Source organism: Mytilus trossulus, chromosome 2 (genome assembly GCF_036588685.1).
Source record: "Mytilus trossulus isolate FHL-02 chromosome 2, PNRI_Mtr1.1.1.hap1, whole genome shotgun sequence".
Lineage (NCBI taxonomy): Eukaryota > Metazoa > Mollusca > Bivalvia > Mytilida > Mytilidae > Mytilus > Mytilus trossulus.
In genome coordinates, this window is record NC_086374.1 from 43,713,397 (window position 1) to 43,737,445 (window position 24,049).

Sequence of the window (24,049 nt, forward strand, 5' to 3'; positions counted from 1 at the left end):
TATGGTCATGACCATACGCGTATGGTCCAAATACTCATATGGTCCGGAACATATACGCCAGACGCGCATTTCGTCTACAAAAGACTCATCAGTGAGTCGTTAACCACTTAAATCAGGAAACAAACTTATTTCAAATATATGGCGACATAATTAAAGAGCAGGAAAAACGTGATTTCATTGAAAAGGTATGGAAGAACGAGGACGAGCCACAGCACATACACTACATACCGCATCATCCCGTCAAAAAAGATTCTACAACTACAACGATTAGAATTGTGTATGATTTGTAAAAGCGACATCAAACTAGTTTTGTTAACATATATTTTAGTCCTGGTATAAAAAAAAATCACAACATCAATAACCATTTTTTTAACTTGGTAAATCTGAAGTTAAAATGAATGAGACTGAGGACAAAAATGCCCCACCTAAAGTTTAGCAATTTTCAAGTTAAAAAGGGCCATTAATATATAACAGTAAGTGACTCACTGCTAACATTTATGTTTATTGTGATTCTAAGCATTGTGTATGAGTTTCATAAAATTTGAATGAAGAAAACGTAAGTTTGAGGGCAGAAACTAAAATAGGACGGACAGACGGAAAGAGCGAAGGACAGAAAGACAGACAGACAGACAGGAGGATGGTTAAGGACAACACTATGGCATGGCATAGAATTAAAACAAACAACATTCTTATCATCCTATATCATGGTAGCCTGTGCCATAAAAAAAACGAATTATATTTATCTTCATGTAATTAATATAATTCCACTGTATATGATTTTGCTCTTTGAAATATATATGTTCCAGGCAAATTCTAAATTTAGGCATTTTGTAAAATGACTGACTTTTCAGGCAATTTACAAAATGCCTAAACTTGACAGGTATTATACAAAATGACTAGAAATACCTAGGCATTTTGTAAAATGACTGAACTAAGATATTTTAAATGTGAACAAAAACACAATATCTTGGAAAGAAAATAACTAATGGTTCCGTATAGTTAATTTATTATCCAAAAACAGCTGGGAAGGTCTGTATGTCAAATGATATGATCTTTTAAGTGAAACTACGTAAAGTACGTACTCACTTTGTAATTCAGATACCAATAGTGAATATATGATTATTTTGTCAAAATAGCAGAAAGACAATTTTTCCTGTCAATAGAACAAATTTACAATAGATTTTTTACAAATTCTAGATTCAAAACAGTAAAGCGAAACATATGCAAAAAAATTTTGTAATTGACTGCTGGCTGTTTCTTTGCTTTCAGTCTCAACTATGTCATGCATTTTTAAGACACGAACAATTTTGTATGGGTTATTTCTGTTGAGGATTGGCTCAAAAAAAGGACAGTAATTTGGACTGCTGCTTGCAATTGAAATGAAGGTATTTTTGTATAGGGACAGATAATTCCACCTACAGAACACCCATAAATAAAAATAAAAAAAATGTAGAGGTTTTAACATGCAGAAAGTGTTGCATTTAACTTAAATATGGCAATATATTTAATGTTCCCTTTCAGAAATAATGAGAATTTTGTACATCCTCATCGATACCAACCTCTCTCAATAGGGGTTTCGCTATACAAGACTGTGATGCAAATATATGGTTTGCAGTGTCATCAGATACATTTCTTCAATCAAGATAAACTATTGCTAATTGTGGCTAGGTTTGAATTTGGTCCAGTATATGAAGAGGAGAAAATTTTGTAAAAGATTACAAATTTGCTTTTAAATTCATATTTGAAGATTGCAATTTTCTGAGCGTTATTGCTGTTTACAGATTATCTCTATAGGCTATATGATAATATGAACGATAATAATCAAAAATTGCATTTAACAGACAAAAGTAAAATAAAAAATACTGAACTGCGAGGAAATTCAAAACGGAAAGTCCCTTATCAAATGACAAAAACAAATGATAAAACCCATCAAACCAATGGACAACAACTGTCATATTCCTGACTTGGTACAGGCATTTTCAAATGTAGAAAATGGTTGATTGAACATGGCATGACAGTGCTTTGACAGGAAAAGCGTCTCCTGTTGAAGATTTTGATTTTTGGAACCTATAAAAAAATTAATATTCATGTGTGACGTGTGTGCTTATTGAGAACCACAATGATGTCGAGGTAAGTGTTTGTCAGTAAAGGTAATGAAACAGCAAAATGTATCAGGATTCAGGTTTCTCAAACTTTGGTAGAAGTGCTAAATCTAGATTTTTACGCCAAGCAAAGTATTTAAAAAAAATCAGGACAATAATTGTGTAACAGTTTTGTCATCCAAACATTCGGAGAAATGATAAATAATTGTAGATTATTTTTTTTGGAATGAACCTCAATGCTCTTCAACTTTGTATTTGTTTGGCTTTATACATATTTTGATATGAACGTCACTCATGAGTCCTACGGGCGTACTAAATTATAATTCTGGTACCTTTGATAACTATCAGTAAAATGTGTTCTTGATTATTTAAAATTTTCTTTTTTATTTCAATAATTATCATAAATAAAACTGCTCCGGTGTTCAAAGGTTTCAATTATTATGATTTTTTTACATTTCATTCTTTTAAACAATTTCAGGCATTTTGTAAAATGCCTTTCAATTTTTTCAGGCATTTGCTTAAATGCATATAAAATTAGTTATTATGTATAATGACTGAAACTTGCAAGCATTTTAGAAAATGTCTAAATTTAAAAATTTGCCTGTGACATATATATGAAATATGAAAGGAAAATTGATTTTATAACATTTCAGTTAACTATTTATTTTTTTTCACTATTTTCCAGGGCATTCAACATTAAGATATCATCTAAACACTTGTTTTTTGTAGAGACCATATGCTAACCACTTAAATTCTTTTTGGGTTTCTTGTCTCCTGATGGCTGTCTCCTTGATGTTTATCCTATATCTTTCATATGAATAAACCTTTTCTATAAGTAGCTCTCCAAAAGTTAATACATGTCATCCTTTCTTTTCTTTCTAATATTAATTTCATTCATCAGAAAAAAGTTATACATGTGCAACTCCTTATCTTCCATGGTTGATTTAGTTTACATTCTTATTGCTAATAAATAATAATAGAAAAACGATGAATATGGGGTATTGGGTATAAACTTATTTCAGTTTGAAAGACACAAACACATATCATATGTTTTTTCTTTGTTTTTCAATATAAAGACATTTTGTTATGCATGATTAATATAATATTGAAATAAAGAATTGTTTATTGATACATGTAGAAAAAAGGTTCTTTTATAAAAAGAAATTGAAACTCTTAACACTAGCGTCATATAATGTGATCAAGATACGATAATTGTCCTACTATAACGCACATTTAAACCTATATATTACATTTACCTAACGTTAATCTTAACTATACTTTACAGTTGAGATATATAAACTACGAATAAAGATTACTTCAATAATGGCGTTTTCTAAATCCGTAATTAGAAGCCAGATTACCATAAACTGTTATTCATGTGAAACTGAGAAGAATATTAAATGGAAATGCTTGACTTGTGGAGTTTTAATGTGCAGTAGTAAGAATTGGTAAATATCATAAGGTAGTAGATATCAAGAATATGGAACTTACTGTCGAAGGATTGGATTTTACCAACATAATGTGTAAAGAACATTCAGAACAATCGTCTTGTCTTTTCTGTACAAAATGTGACAAACTCGTTTGCCCTACTTGCATTGCTAATGTTCATAAGAAACATGATCTAACTGAAATAAGTCATGCATATACCTTGAAGATAAACAAACTGAAGAAAAGACAAAGTAAACTGCAAAAAGAAAAAAATGAAATTACTGCAACAAAAGATCAAGCAAATTTGCTTCATGATGCTGAAAATTCAAGTTATGCCAAAGTTAGTGCAGATATACTTAAATATGAACAAGTTTTAAAAGACGCAGTTGAAGAACATATAAAAAAATTAAGAAATGAGTTAGACCAGAACCACAAAGCCTGTACCAAAACAACTGAAGGAAGTATCAATGCCATTTCTAAAAGTGAAAGACAAATTGATAAAAAGTATAGTGATATTAAAGATTTCAATAATACCACTGACATTTCTAAATTTTTCAAAGAAGTTTGTCAAATGGAAAGATCAATAAAAGGGTCTGTCCCCAAACCTGAAATATCATGTAAAAAAACACTACAATTTATTCCAGGAGAGATAACTCAGTCTAACATTGGAGTTCTACAAAGTGTAGACATATCATTAACAGAAGTAAATGTTTCTCTTAGTGTTGTTAACCAATACCTGACTAATCTTTCTGTGAATGATTGTTTATCTCCATATCATGATGATTCACTGTGGATAGCTTGTGAACCAGATGAAGTGCTACAGAAAGTGAAACCTGAAGTAACCAATCTAAAAACAATATCAACCTTCAACCTCAAGGTCTATGGTATGGCAACAATTGCATCTGATGATTTACTTGTGTCAACAATGAAATCCAGACTACAAGTGATAAGCAGTACCACTGGTAAAGTAACAGAGAGTGTGTATGACATTAATCCCTTCCTTCCTACAGCAATTCATATAACAAGTGAAGGTCAGGTCATTGTAGGAGGTTATGATGTAATCGATAAAAGAGTAGCTGTGTTTGTGATAAATAAGAATGGAGACCATGAATGTGTGTATGAACATGACCAACATAAACGACCTATATTTGATTATCCCGCCAGTATTACTACCACCAGTAATGATTATATACATGTGTCAGACTATGATTCACAGGAAGTCTGTGGAAAAGTGGTAGTGTTAGATCCATCAGGTCATGTAATAAACGTTTATAAAGGGGATACAGAAATCAATAAGGAGGTACCATTTGGACCAGAAGGAATAGTGACAACACCAAAAGACAATGTCATTGTAGCTGATATTGATACTCATACCCTCTACATTCTGAACAACTCTGGACAAATGATTACATACATGAAGACAACAGACAATGGAATAGCATATCCAAATTCTCTTGCTTACACTCCAACAGGGCAGCTCTATATAGGATGTTCTCTACATGAAGACAGTACAGCCAAGGATGCCAAACTATATAAAGTGAATATTTCAGGTTGCTGAAGTAATCCATAAACAATATATAACAATGTTATTTATCAAACTGCTAATCAACCAAATTGACTTTAAAAACACATTCTATTTGTTTAAAATACATTTTACTTCATTAAATAATTAAATTGTATTCAAAAAGTTATGGAGAATCCAAAAATATTTGAAATCCACTTTACTAATATATAATATTTCAATGAACTTGTACCACTCTTTTGGTGTTTGATATAAAAAAAAAAATAGAGAGTCTTAAGAGCCTGTGTCTCTCACCTTGGTCTATGTGCATATTAAACAAAGTACACAGATGGATTCATGACAAAATTGTGTTTTTGGCCCTTTCGTTACAGAGGAAATTATTTGTAAAAGTTTACAAAAATTTACCAAATTAATGAAAATTGTTATGAATTGACTATAAAGGGCAATAACTCCTGAAGGGGTCATTAAACCAGTTTGGCAGCAACCCACCAACCAGTTGTCCAATTGGTCTGAAATTTTCTGGGCAGATTGATATTGACTTGATAAACAAATTAACTTTTCGTCAGATTTGCTCTTCAGAGTCATAAGCCAAAATCTACATTTTACCCCTGTGTTCTATTTTTAGCCATGATGGTCATCTTGGTAGGTTGGCTGGGTCACCGCACACATTTTAAAACTAAATACGTTAATGATGATTGTGGCTAAGTTTGGTTAAACTAGGCTTAGTAGTTTCAGAGGAGAAAATTTTTGCAACTTTTTGGAATTTTGGATCCTCAGTGCTCTTCAACTTTGTACTTATATGGCTTTATAAAAATTTTGATATGACATCACTGATGAGTCTTATGTAGATGAAATGCGCGTCTGGCGTACTAAATTATAATCCTGGTACCTTTGATAACTATTGTAGAAGATTACAAAAAATTTAGGAAAAATTGGTAAAAAATTACAATAAAGGGCAATAACTCCTTAAGGGGTCAACTGACCATTTTGGCCATGCTGTATTATTTGTAGATCTTACTTTGCTGAACATTATTGCTGATTACAGTTTTTCTCTAGCTATAACATTATTCAAGATAATTACCAACCAGATGCTCCGCAGGGCACAGCTTTGTAAGACCGCAGAGTTCGAACCCTGAAAAGTTGGGGCAAGTATGGACACAACATTCAAGCTTGATACAGCTCTGAATTTGAATTGTGATTAAATAGTTGACACAACATAGGTTTCTGACACAGAATGAATGTGGTCTTAGAACAGCATATATCAAAGAACCCCATATATTCAATTTTTGTTGAAATCAAACATGGTTTAATTTTGGACCCCACTTTGGATCAACTTGAAAACTGGGCCCAAATCAAAAATCTTAGTACATGTTTAGATTCAGCATATCAAAGAACCTAAAGAAATCATTTTTTGTTAAAATCAAACTAACTTTAAAACCTTTGAACCTTAATGTAGACCAATTTGAAAACAGGACCAAACATAAAGAAACTACATACAAAGTTAGATTGGGCATATCAAAGAACCCCAATTATTCATTTTTTTATGAAATTAAACAAAGTTCAATTTTGGACCCTTTGGACCCCTAATTCTTAAACTGTTGAGACACAAAATCAATCCTAACCTTCCTTTTATGGTCATAAACCTTGTGTTTAAATTTCATAGATTTCTATTTACTTATACTAAAGTTATGGTGTGAAAACCAAGAAAAATGCTTATTTGGGCCCCTTTTTGGCTTCTAATTCCTAAACTGTTGGGACCAAAACTCCCAAAATCAATCCCAACCTTCCTTTTGTGTTCATTAACCTTGTGTTTAAATTTCATAGATTTCTATTACTTATACTAAAGTAATTGTGCAAAAACCAAGAAAAATGCTTATTTGGACCATTTTTAGGCCCATAATTCCTAAACTGTCAGCACCATAACTCCCAAAATCAATCCCAACCTTCCTTTTGTGGTCCTAAACTTTGTGTTTAAATTTCAAACATTTCTATTTACCTAAAACTAAAGTTATAGTGCGAAAACCAATGTGTCCTCAGACGAAGACAACGCCATCGTCATACCAATATACGAACACAAACATTTTTGCGGTTGTATAAAAACGGCAAAATTTCCTTAAAATGACCATTCAGGGGCAGCAAACTAACAACCTGTTGTCCAATTCATTTGAAAATTTCAGGACAGATAGATATTGACTTGATAATTAATTTTACCCTAGTCAGATCTGCTCTTAATGCTTTGAGTTAATAGCCAAAATCTACATTTTACCCCTATGCTCTATTTTTAGCCATGGTCGCCATCTTGATTGGTTGGCCAAGTAACAGGAAATTTTTTTTTAAACTTAATACCCCAATGATGATTGTGGCCAAGTTTGGTTAAATTTGGCACAGTAATTTCAGAGAATATTTTTGTAAAATTTAAGACGACAGACGCCAAGTGATGAGAAAATCTCACTTGGCCCTGTGGGCCAGTTGAGCTTAAAATGTTGCCTTTAAAGTATACACTCAACTTAAATAATAAACTAAACTTGTAAAAAATCAACAAAAACAAATATGTAACACACAAACAAACAACAACCACTGAATTACAGGCTCCTGACTTGTAACACACAAACAAACAACAGCCACTGAATGACAGGCTCCTGACTTCGGACAGGTACATACATACAGTATATGGCAGGGTTTAACATGTTAGTGTGATCCGAACCCTTCGCCTAACCTGAGACATTATGAAATCTTCTGCATATATTTGTATGCAACTTTTCCTTAAATCTCTACAATCATTCTCACATGTTGATCTGTAATGTCTACATCGCAGTAATAAATGCACGTAATAATTTCTGAATTTACAGTATTTTTTTTTACTTTCTAATTTTTATCTAATATTTTCACTATTTGCAGGCCTATATTTCTCATTTGAACACTCAATAACTATATAAACATCAATTTGTCCTGGTAAATGCATTGTTCTAATGATGCTCTATAGCAAAATCAATAATTGTACAATGTATCAACATTGTGTGTAATGTCTGTCCATAAAAATTACGGAAATCTGTTCAGCTTATCGTCACTTATCATATGACATAGAAGTGCAGACAGACAAACAGACAGACAGACAGACAGACAGACAAACAGAGAGGATGCTTTCAAGGGTGCTTTCTACAGGACACAAAAAAAAAATGGCAGGGCAATGATAACAAAGAAGACTATTATATCAAATGATTTATTGCATTGTGATGTGCATGATAAATTGACCATCACACAAATAATTGCAAAATATTACATGCAATACATTTATATCAATATGAAATCGTGTGACCATCATAATATCACATAAAATAATTTACAACAAGACGATAATCTGATAGTACAATGCTACAAATAACATAGTTCCTTTATTGCTGAATTTATTAGAGCAGTAAGATAACCCCTTAATAAGGTCAACATTTTGTTGCAATGTTTAATTTATTCCGAGTTTTTGAAACCAACAAAAATTAACTGTGCATTATAAATTAATGTAATGCAGTAATTAAAGCTTATTTGATGGATTAACTTTATTGGTAACAATTTTTATTCTCTCTAATAGGGTAAGCACTATTTTGGTTTTGTCTAAGGTTTGTTTCTGCACAATAGCATATATAGCATGGTACCAAAAGTGAAAAGGAAAGTTTACCTATTTAATAATGATATAATACTATATCATTGATTAAGGCCAAGGTTTTGTTCATGTATATTCATAAAGGCAGTTCAAAAATCAAACACACACGGATAGGAAGGGGGCATGGGAGGCACTGTTTTAAAGACCCCAACCCCCTAATTTCCATTTGACTTGTAACTTGAATTTGCTGGAGAAAAAATATATAAAAATGAAAAATTGAAAAACCTTTAATGTAAAAAAGGACAGGTCCCTTTAAAAGGACACGTGTTTTTTTTCCCTCAATCTAAAATGCAATTTCATTTTGCTTAATTTATTATTTGCACACCTCATTTCACTTCTGAACTTTTTCCAGTAAAAAATTCCTGTGATTATATTTTATATTTAAATACACCACAGTATTCAGATCTATGATTTTAAATAACAAAATGTACAACAATAGTTACAGTAATGAATTGTCTACTATATAGATATCTACTAGGTTATTTAGAGCATTCACAAAGACAATCAAAAAGCAATAATACTGGCATAAGACAAACATGTATTTCCTGATTAAATACTTGTAGAAGTGACAAAAAATATGTAATGTAATATCACACGAGAAGATGATGTATAATGACAAAAATGAAAATAACTGTTCTCTTTTAATTTATTTTTCAAGAGTACCATGAGCCAGAGTTACTAAGAAAATCTTTGACAATTACATTCAGGGCCATTTAATAAAAATGTATGTAGGAGGGTAGGAAGGGACTTTCCAAATATCTCTAAAACCAAGAGAACCATTTTTTATATAATTTTGCATGATGGTAATAGTTGCATACTGAAAAAGACTCATGACTCACATTCAATAATTAAAACTTCCCTTCCTACCCTCCCACATACATTTTAATGGAATTGCGCTCTCCAGCCTTTTTTGTTTTGACACAATTTTAGCAAAGATACAAATGTCATAGTCCATACAGGTCATTAATTTTAAAACATAGTTGCTATTTACTTTTATACATTTTAATATCAAGAGGGTTTTTTTCCCAATTAATTTGGAATTTTTAATAACTACCGATTCAAATAATTTATGATAACCAGGACTTGGGGTGCGAAATTTGTACATGCTAAGGGATACTTTGTAACACAACGACAACCACCAATAGTTGACATAAACTATATATAATCATGTTTTGCAACTTCTTTTTTGAAATAATGGATTTCTTTGGATAAATTATCTACCAGTACAATTTTTTTTTTAAATCCTGGAATTTGTCCAAAATTTGAAACTTCCTAAATTCAATAAATACAAAAATGATTTTATTTCCAACATACCCACAATTGTAACTTTTTACTTGTATATAACAAATCAAGTCTTTTGAGCAAGTGATTACTATGGATATTTGTTGAAAAACATATGAATAGAAGTTGATCTTGGGTTTTTGTCAATAGAACATCAACTCAAAACAAAACAAAACATGTTTAGATGTCAATAAATGGTCTTCAAAAAAGAATGTTTGAATATAAATATTATCGAAACTTTTAAATTATTTATTCAAATAGGAGATCAAAAGTTTTATTTCTCGTCTGTTTTCTAACACCAGAGACAGTAAAATCGTAACACACAAAGTTAAAACACTGTAAGCATTACTATGATAATTTGCTTTTTAAATGAATTCATTCTTCTTTGATTATTTCTTTCTAAAAATGCACTATCTGGCACCAACATATATAAATATATTTCAACATAACTAAGCATACAAAATAAATAATAGACCTCATTTATGGATAAGAAAATTTAGAAAACTAGCTTTTATAGTTCAATCTAAAATTTAGAACAAGATTGTCTAGTTTTTGCAAAGAATCTGAATATTGACAATAATAAAGCTAAAATTAAAATATTGATAAATTATAACAATTTATGAATCAAGTATAACAATATTGCATAAGACAAAAATTTCACCAAATTGATTATAAAAATTGTAATTTGAAATTATTTTTGGACAAGAAAAAAACCTTAATGCCCCCTCTGCTACTGTGGGGACATATAAAGATCTATTAGGTATGCTAGAAATTATTAACTGCGACTTCAGTTGAAGTGTGAGTATATTATTATATTCCCTAGGTTTGATAATTACAACTATATTTTCTTTCTTGATCTATTCTGCATAATGCTGATACTCCCTCATCACTAACTCAATCTAGTTTACTTTGTTATATATATGTAGCCTAAATATCAACGTAATACAAGATATAACAAATAGTTCTCCAAGTTAATTTAGAACATATTAAAACTTACTAAATCATAACATTATGGCAAAGATAAACAATATGTACAATTCAAGATATAATTATAATAAGCAACAAATTTGTAATCGTATAACAAATGAAAATAATGCCATCATGAAAAAATGAATAAATGATTGATTTATGACAATCAGATGTCTAATGCTATAAATGATGATTATGTATTGATAAAGCTATAAGTTTTTATTTTCTACAAGTATATACATTGTATTAAAATTGTATCATATCAACACAAAATATTACAAAATAAATTCAAATGAAAGATATAAATAACATGTATATGGGTTCTGACAGTTTTAAAAACAAAAATAAATCCTTTGTGTGGAGAATTTTAGGATTAATTTGTAAACAAGTAGGGATAGACAGGGGTACCCTCTCTTCATTTACTCCTTTTCCCAAATTCATTTTTTTTTTACTTATTTCAACTTTGAATTGTTTTTAATTATGGAAATTGTGTTAATTCTTAAATAAATTCCATGTTTATTCTGCATTTTAATGATTTTTTGCGGCACACAATATTTCCTATTTCAGAGAAGATAGCACCTTTTCAATAGATTGTACTGTGTGGCCCTCAATCCTATCTATACAAAATACAATGTATGGAAAGTTTTATACACCACTCAAAACATTATAAAACAGAACAAACATGGAATGTATTAAAATTTAAAAGCACAAGAAATTATGCAAATTTCCTAATTAAAAATAATTCAGAGTTGAAATAATAGCTGTTTTCTCTCTCTTCCTGTCATGTTTCTTCTGACACTTTTCTTTAATATCCCATTACCCAGCCTATCCTTTCAATAAAGGAATAAAAGATGTCTTATATTCAAACAAAAGACAGAATTATATAAATTCAGATCTTGAATAATGCCAATTTAAACTGATTAAATTGCTAGAACACACCACCACATTTTTCCACTCACAAAAAAATGGCTGACAGCATGTCGAGTTTTCATCAGAAATAAATCAACATGAGATCTCTTTAATACTGGTTTAAATAAAAAAAAAAACATGTGACTAGAAATGTTCATCTAAAGTACTATAAAACAAATTATTTTCTTCCATACATTATTTTGTGTTTAGCCCTTACTAGCTGACTCCACGGCAATTTCTTTTCACAATTTCTTATTTTCTAGATGTATTTATATCAAGATGATCAGGAAAGATAAAAGTTTTTAATATTTGGGAGAATTTATATTCACATTTTTTTTTAATGGCCTAAAAATAAATAAAATAAATCACTCAAGAAAATAAGTTGGTTTACAGTATACTGGAAAACAGCAATGTATTCACAGAAACTAAAATTATTAACTAGATTTCCATAAAAAAAAACATTCTACAAGAAAAATCATTCTTTCAACAAGTTTATACCCACTTTGTTCATTAATTGAAATTAAAAAAAAAAAAAACTTGACATTATAAAATTTAAAAAATGAATGTACTAATCTAATCGAAACTTATAAAAGCTATCAGTTAATTTCTTATATTTACTGGTAATTCTGAATACAATGCATTCTAATATAAACTAGCTAAGGAGGAATTTTAGGTTATATACTTATCAGAGAGGTAGATACAAAATATAAGTAGGTTTGAAATATTTCAAGCCAGACCGTGAGAGGGTTTTAATTATAGCCAGTAAAGGTTGTTAAAAAAAAACATATCCCTCCATCATCATCAAGGTAAAATAAATTTTGAACTTGTTGATATTATAAACACCAACACATAAAAGTATATGAAGGCTAAACAACATTTCATGTATGTTTAATATTTAGATTCTCTGGACTACATTTTACATCAATTTGAGAAAAGATTTTAAATGGCTATTGTCAAAATTTATTAATACTTTTTCCCTAACATCATTACATGCATGTTCTAAATATTGACATGCACAAGTCATTCATTCCATAAAATTTAATGCAATAGCTGTAGATTAAGACCCTGCTAAGGGAGACCCTCATTGTAAGCCAAGGTTGTTTAACATCCCCATCGTAGTACTGATTTTAATGTTTATTCAGAAAAAGTTACAAGTGATTAATTCATTTCAAATCATTTCTTTGAAAATAATAATACCAATTACATCAAAAATAAAGATTAAGAACGTTGCCCTTCTCCCAAATAGGTATTCAAATCATCTTAAGAAAACAGAATCTAAAATGAGCTGGGTTTTTTTACAACTATTTGGTCTTAAAAAAAATCGTTTTTTGCAATTCAAAAAAAACATGTCCTGCATTTAATTTTAGAATCTGTATCCAAATTGTTTAATGTGAGAATAAAATAACACATAAGAAAATTGTCTAGCACCAACAAAAAAGACAACAGACTTGTTTAAATTTTACTAATGATACTTGAATTGTTTATTCTCCACAAAGACATTTCCCTTAGGAGAATAAATGCCCAAATCACAATTAACGCATACATCAGCATTCTTACATAATTAAACAAATACACTGATTGCATTGATATAAAATTATAAATTTTGGTTCAACAAAAAAAAATGAATCAAATTCCTTAAACATATTAATACATATAATTTCTATAATAACAATTTATCCACCTGGTGTATAATTCTTTTTTACTTATCACTCTTTTTACAGGTATCAAAGCAGCTGTAATTTGATTATATTTCATCAACATAACATTGTATTACATATACATACAAGGTGTATTACACAGTTTATTGGCCGAAAAGATTATACCATAACAACATAAGTTGAGCTTGACTTCATCTTTTGAAAACTATATGTTTTTTTTTATAATCCACATGAGTAGAACTTGGTCTTCTCCTTGTTTTAGATTTAAAATTATTATTTGAATGTATATAATCTTTTGAACACTAAATAAAACTGTAGTTTTTTTTGTAATCAACATTGAGTAGAACTGGGTCTTCTCCTTGTATTAGCTTCAGGATTATTATTTTAAGGTCTATAATCTTTTGAACACTATATAAATCTGTAGTTTTTTTCATAATCAACATTGAGTAGAACTTGGTCTTCTCCTTGTATTAGATTTAGGATTATTATTTGAAGGTCTATAATTAGATGTCAATGTTGAGCCTATACAAAGTTTTGATGAAGCATGTGGTCCACCGGGAAGCTGTATAACAACCGTTCTTATCGCTGCCGAACCACTAATAATAGGTTCAACTGCTATTGGAATCACATCAAATGGCACTTTTTCTTTAATAATTGTTTGATGAATAATAGGTGGTAATAAATCTACTGGAGTAAGTCCCATAATTGGCACATTTCTGTGTGGTATTTTTGGAAGTTTTGGTCTCCTCAAGACAGGAGTTGATGACATAATAATTGGTTCTGGTTCAACATACACAAGAACTTTTGAGAATGGCCTGGAAGCCATATGCATCATTTCTTTCGCACGTTGCTGTCGACTACGTTGTGTATCAACAGCTTGTTTCATCTTCCATAACAAGACACAAACAGCTAAAAAGAGGAAGAAACTTGAGAAAAAGACAGAAAAGAAGACAAATAAATCTATGTGCGGTTGATCCTGTCTGAAATATAAGTTTCCATATGTATTGTTTGAGTATTTACTACCTACTCCATACATGATGATATAAAATCGAGCAAATTTTAAATTATGACTGTGAACTGGTAAAGTAATCACTAATCGGGACTCCACATTTTTCACACGTAAAATAGTATTTGTTTGAGTGACGGTATGGTATGTATGAAAGTTCTTGGCATGTATCTCCAATAACTCATGAGAGACTCCAGATGTACTATTTTGAACACTTCTCTTGTCCAGAGGTTTTGATTCAGCCAAGTCAGTCATTATGTTGTGAATGTGGATATTATAATTATCTAAGCTCCTTTTGTTGATTGGATAAGACCATCTCTGAGAGCTTCCACCTCTTATGTGAAGGTCACTGTCGAGTTCTAAGATGTGTACTCCATTTTCTTTGTTGTCCTTAACAGTGAAAGTCTGGTCACTGGATGAAAAGAAGACGTCTGCTCCTAGATAAAACAAAAAATTGTAAAGTGAAATGACATTTTTTCAATGACAATTGAACAACAGTTTTACTAAATCAAAATAGGCAATTATTACTTAAAACTAAATTATCAAATTATTATTAAACGAATTTAAACAAAATCTTTTGTCAATTTGCAAAAATTTCAAAAAACCTAAAGTTGTTATGGTTTGTATTGAGTAGCTATTTTACTCATGTATATACTAGGCAAATAGTTTTTATACTATGCAGTATGGGTTTGGCTAATTGTTGAAGGTTGATGGGTTGTTGCCTCATAAACATTTACATGCATCTTCTTGTTTTTATTATCCTCCTGCACTTAATTTCTTACCTCCTTTGAGAACATCTATAGTTATACGAATGTCAACATTGAGGTATCGTGGTTGTACGGCAAAGAATACAGTTCGTCCTTGCATCAAAGGATGAGCATTTTGGCTGCATTCATTCTGTGTTTCTGGGTCAAGGCAATATTCTCTATCAACATTCATCTGGCGGTAACATTGGTGGTCATGGACTGGATGACCTTGAAAGTATTCTTCACACACTGCACACTTTAACAAAATTACAATACTCATATGAATAGGCAAAAAAAGATTTATATATTTTTGCATATGAATATTTTGATATGTGGTGTGGAATCAATATGGGGATATTTAACTGGAGTTGTTGGGTTTGCTGCCTAACTGATTTCATTTAAATCTCACCTTCTTCATATCAAGTTTCATATGGTTTGTTAACAGGATACACTGCCTTCAAATGTATGTGTTTCACATAAAATAATCAAGTTTTGTTTTGATATACTCTACAGACATTGCTTATTCACTAGAAATGGGTGTTCACGTATGAAAATCTGTGAAAAACTAACATATAGAATATGACAAAGTTTAGATAATGCAATAGATGAGCCAACTTCATTTCCTCATAATAACTATTGCACATAAATGTTGACCTAGTGTTCTCCCAGGGCCGTATAGCACAATGGTACAATAGTGCAATATGTTTTTTTACAATGGTGCTATATGAGATGATTTCACAATAAAATGTATTATAAATGGGGTGCTTTAATTTTGGTGAAACAGCACTATTCCAAAGCCCATGCCGCTATTAAAAAATAATTGTTTAGAACTCTGCAACCCTTGAATAAATACATATCAGATTTTTATCAATGTACCTGTTTTTTCCAGCATGTATCCGGAGAGTCATTTTCATCGCTGGAGCAACGTGTTCGTGTATTGTTTCTGCATGGACGACATTCCCCTGTCATATTGTCACAGAAATGACTATGGCCGTGGCATTGACATTTAATACAAGCATCAAATTTTGTCATTCCTTTATGTCTAAAGTAGCCTGACTGACAGCCGTCACACTTTCTACCTTCTGTGTTGTTCTGACATCGTATACATACTGGATCACTGACAGGACCATTAGGATTAAATTCTTTAATCTAAAAAAAAATATACAGAATTTTTAAAAGATTAAATACATTCTCTATTTTTGAATTCATGCGTAATTGAATTAAAACTTTATGACTATTCGACTATTTAGAGTAAATCATGTGTAGAACAACAAATTCAATATGAATCCACAAAACTTGGATACTAACTATTGCTGTTTACAGTTTATCTCTATCTATAATAATATTCAAGATAATAACCCAAAACAGCAAAATTTCCTTAAAATTACCAATTTAGGGGCAGCAACCTAACAACGAGTTGTCCGATTCATCTAAAAATTTCAGGGCAGATAGATCTTGTAGCAGATATGTTCCATCTATAAAAGTATCTACACATATGTGATTTTTCTATACTTAAAAATAAATCAAAACATTTATATTTGTCTAAGGCACACAAGGAATGAATATTTTGATATAATAGGACAGGTGTTCACTGTACACAGCTTACAAAATTGCAAAAAATAGATTTACTGTGGATTCATTTATTTTCGCTGGTATCAAATTTCGTGGATTGAGGAAAACTTGCACTTTTTCATGGATATTTGATTTCATGGTTTTGTCAATTTCTGTGTTCAAAACCTATAAAAAGTTTGTAATTTGTTGAACATTGGAATTTGTGGTTCACATGTATCCAGAAAACTAAAAAAAAATGGTATTCCACAAATAATAATGAATCCACAGTAGTAAGTTTTGATCATACAGTTCACTTAAAAAAAGGTTTTCAGTAAATGAAGATGTGTATTATTACAAGTTTTACTATAATATCTTTCAAAATATCAAATAATGTTGAATTATTTATTTTCATGGGTACCATTTTTTTTATGTATTGATGAAAACTTGTATTTTCATGGATATTTGATTGCATAGTTTCCCCCCAAATCTGCAATCAAGCCTATAGAAAATTTGTAGTTTGTGATTCACCTTACCCACACATTGGTATCCAATGAATATATAATACAGTGAAACCTGGGTAAACCGAACCCTGATAAAACCGAATTTCAGATTAAACCGAACAATTTTCAAAATCCACAAAATTTCCCTATGATTTAACGTTAATATACCTGAAAAAAACGAACCCTGTCAACTCCGAATTCCGAACGCTTTTTGAAGGCTCGTTAGTAAATTTGTATCTAAAAGTACCTGTCAAAATCGATCAATACCAATCAAAACAATAAAATATTATTAATGATTTGTATGATTTAGAGGCCCTATATATTTGATTCGAATACTCCTGAAGACTTCCGTTAGCTATTTTAAAAGCAACGATAAAGTCCGAGAATAAACTTGATCCCTGCTGTTGCTTCACTGTTATCATGTGCCTAAGTTTCAATCAGCGGGTGACCAGTTTAGTCAGAGAACTTGTGTGCACAATGACGTTCCCTTTTCAACAACGGAATCGTCATTTAACAGTGAATCTGAATTGGTCAGTGAATTTGTGGATGAGAAAATAATTATAAAAAGCAAAATCGCTCCACGTCAGACATCTCCAATTGACGAGCGTGATTGACGGAGTGGCGTTTGATTTATAAACAAAAATGTAGCAAACGTCTATCTTCATCTTCTTTTATTTTTACATTTACATCTAAATCAACACAAAAATAAACTGTCGTCTGTTGTGTCACCTATGATCCCTTGTCAGTAAATGCCAAAATTATTTTGGTGTCGACTTCCGTTAACCTCTACAATCGGAACACCTGTGCAAACCGAACAAAACACAAAGTCCCGTGGGTGTTCGGTTTGGACAGGTTTTACTGTATTAATAATAATGAAGCCATAGTATATTGTTTTAAATCTAACATGGTAACAACACACAAATAAGTTTACTTCCAATGCAATCTTGAAAAATATTCTCAGCTATGTAGCAGTTTACTACTCTTCAACTGGAAAGTTGTACATACAGCCTTCTCGAAAGCATTTGAAATGTTCACCGATTTATAATGGGGTTTGTGTTGCTTTGTTTTTTAAATTTTGTGCTGGACTAATTAACAAATGAATTGTATTGCCCTTTTGGCATCTTATCTTGTAATTTTTTAAATGCATATCACTCACCACTTTGTGATAGTCATAAGTAGAATAAATGGTACTGGCATTGAGTTTCTTAAAGTCTTTGACAGAAGAACATCTGTTTGTATGATTATTACAGACATTGAAACAGGAGTTACAAGGTTGGTTCATCTTTGGACTTCCAACAAACCACAATTTACAATGTTCACATTGAGTTCCCTGTAACATAAAAAATAACAAATAAAAACTACTTTTTTACAATAATAATTTTTTAAATGGTTGCATTTAACAAATCGATTTTTTTCAGATTCTCGTCTTAGCTGAAGAAAAATTATTCTAGTAATTTTCATTCAGATTTTTAATACTCTAGTCTTGATTATTTTTCGTAACATTTTTTTTTGACACCTCATTTTTTTTTACTCAATTAAATCTCATTTTCTTTAGTAAGTATGTAACAACAAGGGTGCTAAAGTTGAAACAAGTGAAACTGCGAGCTACTGCTCACTGATGATACCCCCGCCGCAAGTGGATAGTATTAAAAGTGTAAAAATATGCAAGTGTTCGGTATACAGGAAGTTATCGAGTGATGAATCTGAAAACGCATCACACGGTATAGCTGACTTATATAAATCCTGAAACCAAATTTCAGAAATCCTTGTATTGTAGTTCCTGAGAAAAATGTGACGAAAATTTTCAACTTGGCTATCATGTGTAAAATCATACAAGTGTTCGGTAAACAGGAAGTTTTCGAGTGATGAATCTGAAAACGCATCACACGGTATAGCTGACATATATAAATGTTGATACCAAATTACAGAAAGGGTGGATGTGTAGTTCCTGAGAAAAATGTGACGAAAATTTTCAACTTGGCTATCATGTGTAAAATCATACAAGTGTTCGGTAAACAGGAAGTTGTCAAGTGATGAATCTGAAAACGCATCACACTGTATTGCTGACATATATAAATGTTGATACCAAATAACAGAAAGGGTGGATGTGTAGTTCCTGAGAAAAATGTGACGAAAGTTTTGTGGGACGGACTGACTGACGGACAACAGACAGAGGTAAAACAGTATACCCCCCCTTTTTTAAAGCAGGGGTATACTTTTTTAAAGCGGGGGTATAATAACTTCTACATTAATCAATTCAAAGTACTTAATCAGGATCACATAAAAGTGTCCATTATTACAAATACTTCTACCATAGTTGGATATAATGAACAATAAACATTTTTACTGTCAATAAGAACTGCATCAGATGCTTTAACAACAGAAGTATTTTCTTCTGCCCTACAAGGCAACAGAAAGAACAATCTGATCAGACAAAGACATTGTCAATCTTTGGGGCCCTTTATAACTTAATGTTCATTGTGAGCCAAGGCTTTGTGTTGAAGACCGTACTTTGACCTATAATGGTTTACTTGTATAAATTGTGACTTGGATGGAGAGTTGTCTCATTGGCACTCATAACACATCTTCTTATATCTACTTACTGCAGTGGACAAGTATTAGGATTCTAAAACCAGTATTTATTGCAAAATGTTTTGACCAATTGATTGTTGTTTGCTTGATTGATTAATCGATTGGTGTTTTGTGCCACTTTTAACATTATTGTGCTATTTCAAGGTGGTCAGTTTTTTTGGGAGTAGGAGTGCCTGGAGAGAACTTAGACTTTGGATAGGAAATCTGACAATTTTAATCAATTAAGATTGGAGATATATCTACATGTGCAGGATTGGAACTCACAACCTGTTTTGACTGACAAATGATACAGTAGATTGACTTCTAAGACCACCCGGCACCCAAGGGCCTTTTTTTGCTTGATGTCTAGTCCCAAATATTTCATGGTTATTTAGGAAGATTAATAAAATTATATACATTACTTACCTGTGTGTTGTTATGACAACTTAAACAATGTTTGGTCTGTTCCACACTTTCACATTCACTGTTTTTATGGCACTCACATTCTACCGTACAATTTTTGCCAACATAACCAAAACTGCAGTCACATTTATCTGGTCTGACACAGATGCCATGTCGACAACCTTGATGACATACTGGTATACATTCTTTAGTTCTGTAAAAAATATTTACCAAAGTCAAATCTCTCTAACGAAACTTTAACTTTAAAATAGATTTCTAAATAGATTTGTAGTTATGTAACTTAAAATCTATTGAAGCTCTAAACAAATTAATTGACAAATACTTTTAAAAGTAAATAGCTTGCAAGCCAATATATCTGCATCCAATCATTCAAGTCTCTCAAAAAAAATGAATAATTTCCACCGGTTTTTGGTATAATAAGTGCAATTGTGACCACAACTGTTTTCTGTCATGTGCACATGTGATAATAGTTCCCCTAAGGCCTAAATTAATATATTGTTTGTTTCCCCAATCCCGACCCTGCCAAGCCAGGTGTGAGTAGGTAGGTAGGGAAATAATTTTTTCTTTTCTTTCAAAAGCTGGAACAAGGTCCGTCGATCTGGCAAGCCTGCAAATCGGAAATGAATAAAATAATATTTATCTTAGTTTTGACAATAAAATTTTATGAGTCAGAGCATTTTTGCAGGGTCGGTCGGGATTGGGGAAACAAACAATATTTAAGAAATAATTCATGGGGGCTTGAATATATCGTGATTTTACCACGGGTTGGCCCTTTATGACAATTATTTTACCCTGAGCGATAGCGAGGGGTAAAATATCGGCATAAAGGGACAACCCCTGGTAAAATCTAGATATATTCAAGCCCCCATGAATTATTTCGATTCTAATAGGTCAAATACGGCAATTCTTTTGGATCGAAGCGCTCTAGGTGGAGGCAAATATTTGCCATTCCCATAAATAAACGCACTATCAAATTGGCGTCAAAGAACGGAGCAAACTGAATTAGTGACATGCTTAAACTATTTAAAATAACGCATATAGATAGTTTTGAATTATTTTAAATGATAATTTACTTATATGTCTTAAATGTTTAAACAATTATGGCTTATAACACATTTTAGCATTGTTTGTTTACGTTGCCATGTTGTGATGATTTTCGGTTTTTCAAGCGTGTATTTTCCCGTAAAATGCTCATATTCTAACGTCATCGTATTATGACGTCGCGAAACTCATTCATAAAAAAACATATGACGTGGGAGTACGATCGGAACAGCCCATGCAATATATTCAAATTTTACCACGGGTGTGTACTCAAAGCGTTTGAATGACGTCATATTAGAATTTATTTTAGGCCTAAACTGCACCCTTTTGCGCCCTTCCACCTTTTTCTCCTTCACAAGATTTTTCTACTAAACAATTGGAATGAGCTGATTCTATTTCACAGTTAAATGTTGGTTTAATTTTAGCCCCTTTCTCCCTATTCCTTGAAGTCATCCCTCCAACCTTTCCCCACTCCTCCCTTTACTTACTTAGAATCTTCCCTGTATCCTTTTTTACATGAGCAATTGAATCCCTTCAACGTGTCAAAACAGTCCTGTGTTACATTGTTACATGTATGGTGGCCATTGATACATTCATTTTCAGGAGGACAGCTTATGTAGGACCAAATCGGCTCAACTATTGACCAGTGGTATTGGTTCATTGGTGAATCTATAAAAAATATTAAAAAAAAAAACACATATTGATTAATATACTTCAGCTTTGAAAAACTAAACAGATTCAGACACTAGGGACTAAAAGTTAAGACAAATTTTGCTCCCACCCTACAATTATTGATATTTAAAGAAATTTTTCTTTGATCTTCCTGACTGATAATTTCTTTTCTCAGCACAGTAGAGTGATATGAAAAATTATTGCTAGAAACTAAGGGTACATGTGGGTTGTCTATGAAATTAACAATGTTGTCATAGGTAAAATAGCGATAAGCAGATTATCATTGGTCATCTCAGCTTTATTGCTTTTCTCGCAATCGCTGTGCCTGCTTGAGCGAGGAGACGTCAATTGATAATCTATAATTATCTTTTTTTTCTCATTTTATTGTCCTGAAACGAAGATATGAAAATATCAACTTATCACCACAGGATTAATTGCATATCTCATATGTGAGATAATTTCATTTTCTGAACAATTTAAAAAAAAAAAAAAAAAGTCATTGCTATAAAATTTCAAATGTGAGAATATTTTTTTTTAACAATCTAAGTCATTGCTTCTAAAATGAAAACAAGACAAAAATTCTATAAATGTGTACACAAAATGAGGTGCAGGTCTTCAATAAACATGATAAATTTCCAAACATTCTACAAAGTAAGCATCTGTAGGAATTATTTAAAAGTTGGATACTTTTCAACAAGACTGTAATATGGGAAAATCTACAAACTTTTCTAAATGGGTAAATAAATTGAGGTGCATATGTTAAATATTCAACCCACAAGAATATGTTCATAGTACATGGATGCCTCAATCCCTATATTTTTTTATGTTCTGAACCATGAAGTTGGGGTCATATCATAGAGAACATATGTACAAAGTTTCAAGTTGATTGGACTTCAACTTCGTCTAAATCTACAGACTGAAAACATAATGCCCTAGTTGGGCATACAAATTATCAATAAAAAATGAAGACCCTAATACTGACCAGTCTTAAAGTTCCTGATATCTCCAGGATTACAGACACCACCAGTCGGTCCTTTCATTCCTCCAGACATACATAAGCCCATGCCATTATTTCCAGCACACCATCCACACCCTGGAGCTCTCAGACAATTAGAACACTGTCTGAACTCATGACAAGGCCTTAAACACTCAGTTGTAGAAGAGTCAATCAGTAGACCACAGTTGCCATGGGAACACCTTAGAGGTTTGTAAGCTTCTGACATACACTGAAAAATAAAGAAACAGTCAGAAACTTAAATTGTGTTATAACTAATTGACTGATCATTTACATTATATCTGTAGTGATTTACAAGTAGATTTATTCATAAAGAGCACACTGAGAAACAAGTTGTGAAAATGATGACAAGTCAAATACTCCTACTGCAGCCAAATTTTCAAAATCTAATGGTCACAATTATTGTGATGTTTTAATTAAAGCTAAAAATTCAACAGGGTTATAATCACAAAAATCTAAACTGACATTTTGATTTTTTTTAAATGAATTAACCAATATATTTCTCAAATCACATTTTAGTCTAAAATGACAAAATTGCAAAAATAAACGCACACAATAATTTCTGAATTTACAGTATTGTAGCAAATGTTAATGCAATCTGTAACTCTCTGTTGAAATGTCGGACTAGTGGCTGAACTGGCAGACTGTTGTTAAAAGTTTCAAAAATCTAATTCAAGGTGTTATCATTATCATCAGGAAACAACAGAAACACAACACTGTATTAACTGAGGGCATAACTCTTGATATGTTAATGTTTAATTATATTGTTATAAGTTTCAAAAGATTCAGTCAAGTAGCACTATTAATATCAATATCATTTGGATACCGAAAAAAACTTACTTTAAACCTTAATAAGGGCCATAACTCTTGAACAGTAAATGTCAAAACAATCAAAATCAAATTTGACCTGTTTTTTATTTATAGTCCATGACATTGTGCTAAAGTTTCAACAGATTTGGGCAAGTGGTACTTCAATTATCATTCAGAATCAAAACCAAGG

At 31.4% G+C, this 24,049-nt stretch overlaps 2 protein-coding genes across 2 annotated transcripts in view; one reads left to right on the forward strand and one right to left on the reverse strand.

Moving 5' to 3' along the window:
- Window positions 1–3,582: 3,582 nt before the first annotated feature.
- On the forward strand, window positions 3,583–5,088 carry LOC134705787 (uncharacterized). The gene has a single exon (XM_063564504.1). The coding sequence runs from the start codon at window positions 3,583–3,585 to the stop codon at window positions 5,086–5,088; it is 1,506 nt and encodes a 501-aa protein (XP_063420574.1).
- Window positions 5,089–8,256: 3,168 nt separating this feature from the next.
- LOC134707311 (multiple epidermal growth factor-like domains protein 8) overlaps window positions 8,257–24,049 on the reverse strand; it is a 61,889-nt gene continuing 46,096 nt past the window's right edge. Inside the window, exons 27-33 of the mRNA XM_063566959.1 lie at window positions 23,017–23,260; window positions 21,851–22,031; window positions 20,325–20,514; window positions 18,484–18,657; window positions 16,153–16,425; window positions 15,313–15,532; window positions 8,257–14,967 (exon numbers count right to left, since the gene is read on the reverse strand). Coding sequence (XP_063423029.1) covers window positions 13,961–14,967; window positions 15,313–15,532; window positions 16,153–16,425; window positions 18,484–18,657; window positions 20,325–20,514; window positions 21,851–22,031; window positions 23,017–23,260 — 2,289 coding nt within the window. The 3' untranslated portion in view covers window positions 8,257–13,960. The remainder of the gene's footprint in view (window positions 14,968–15,312; window positions 15,533–16,152; window positions 16,426–18,483; window positions 18,658–20,324; window positions 20,515–21,850; window positions 22,032–23,016; window positions 23,261–24,049) is intronic.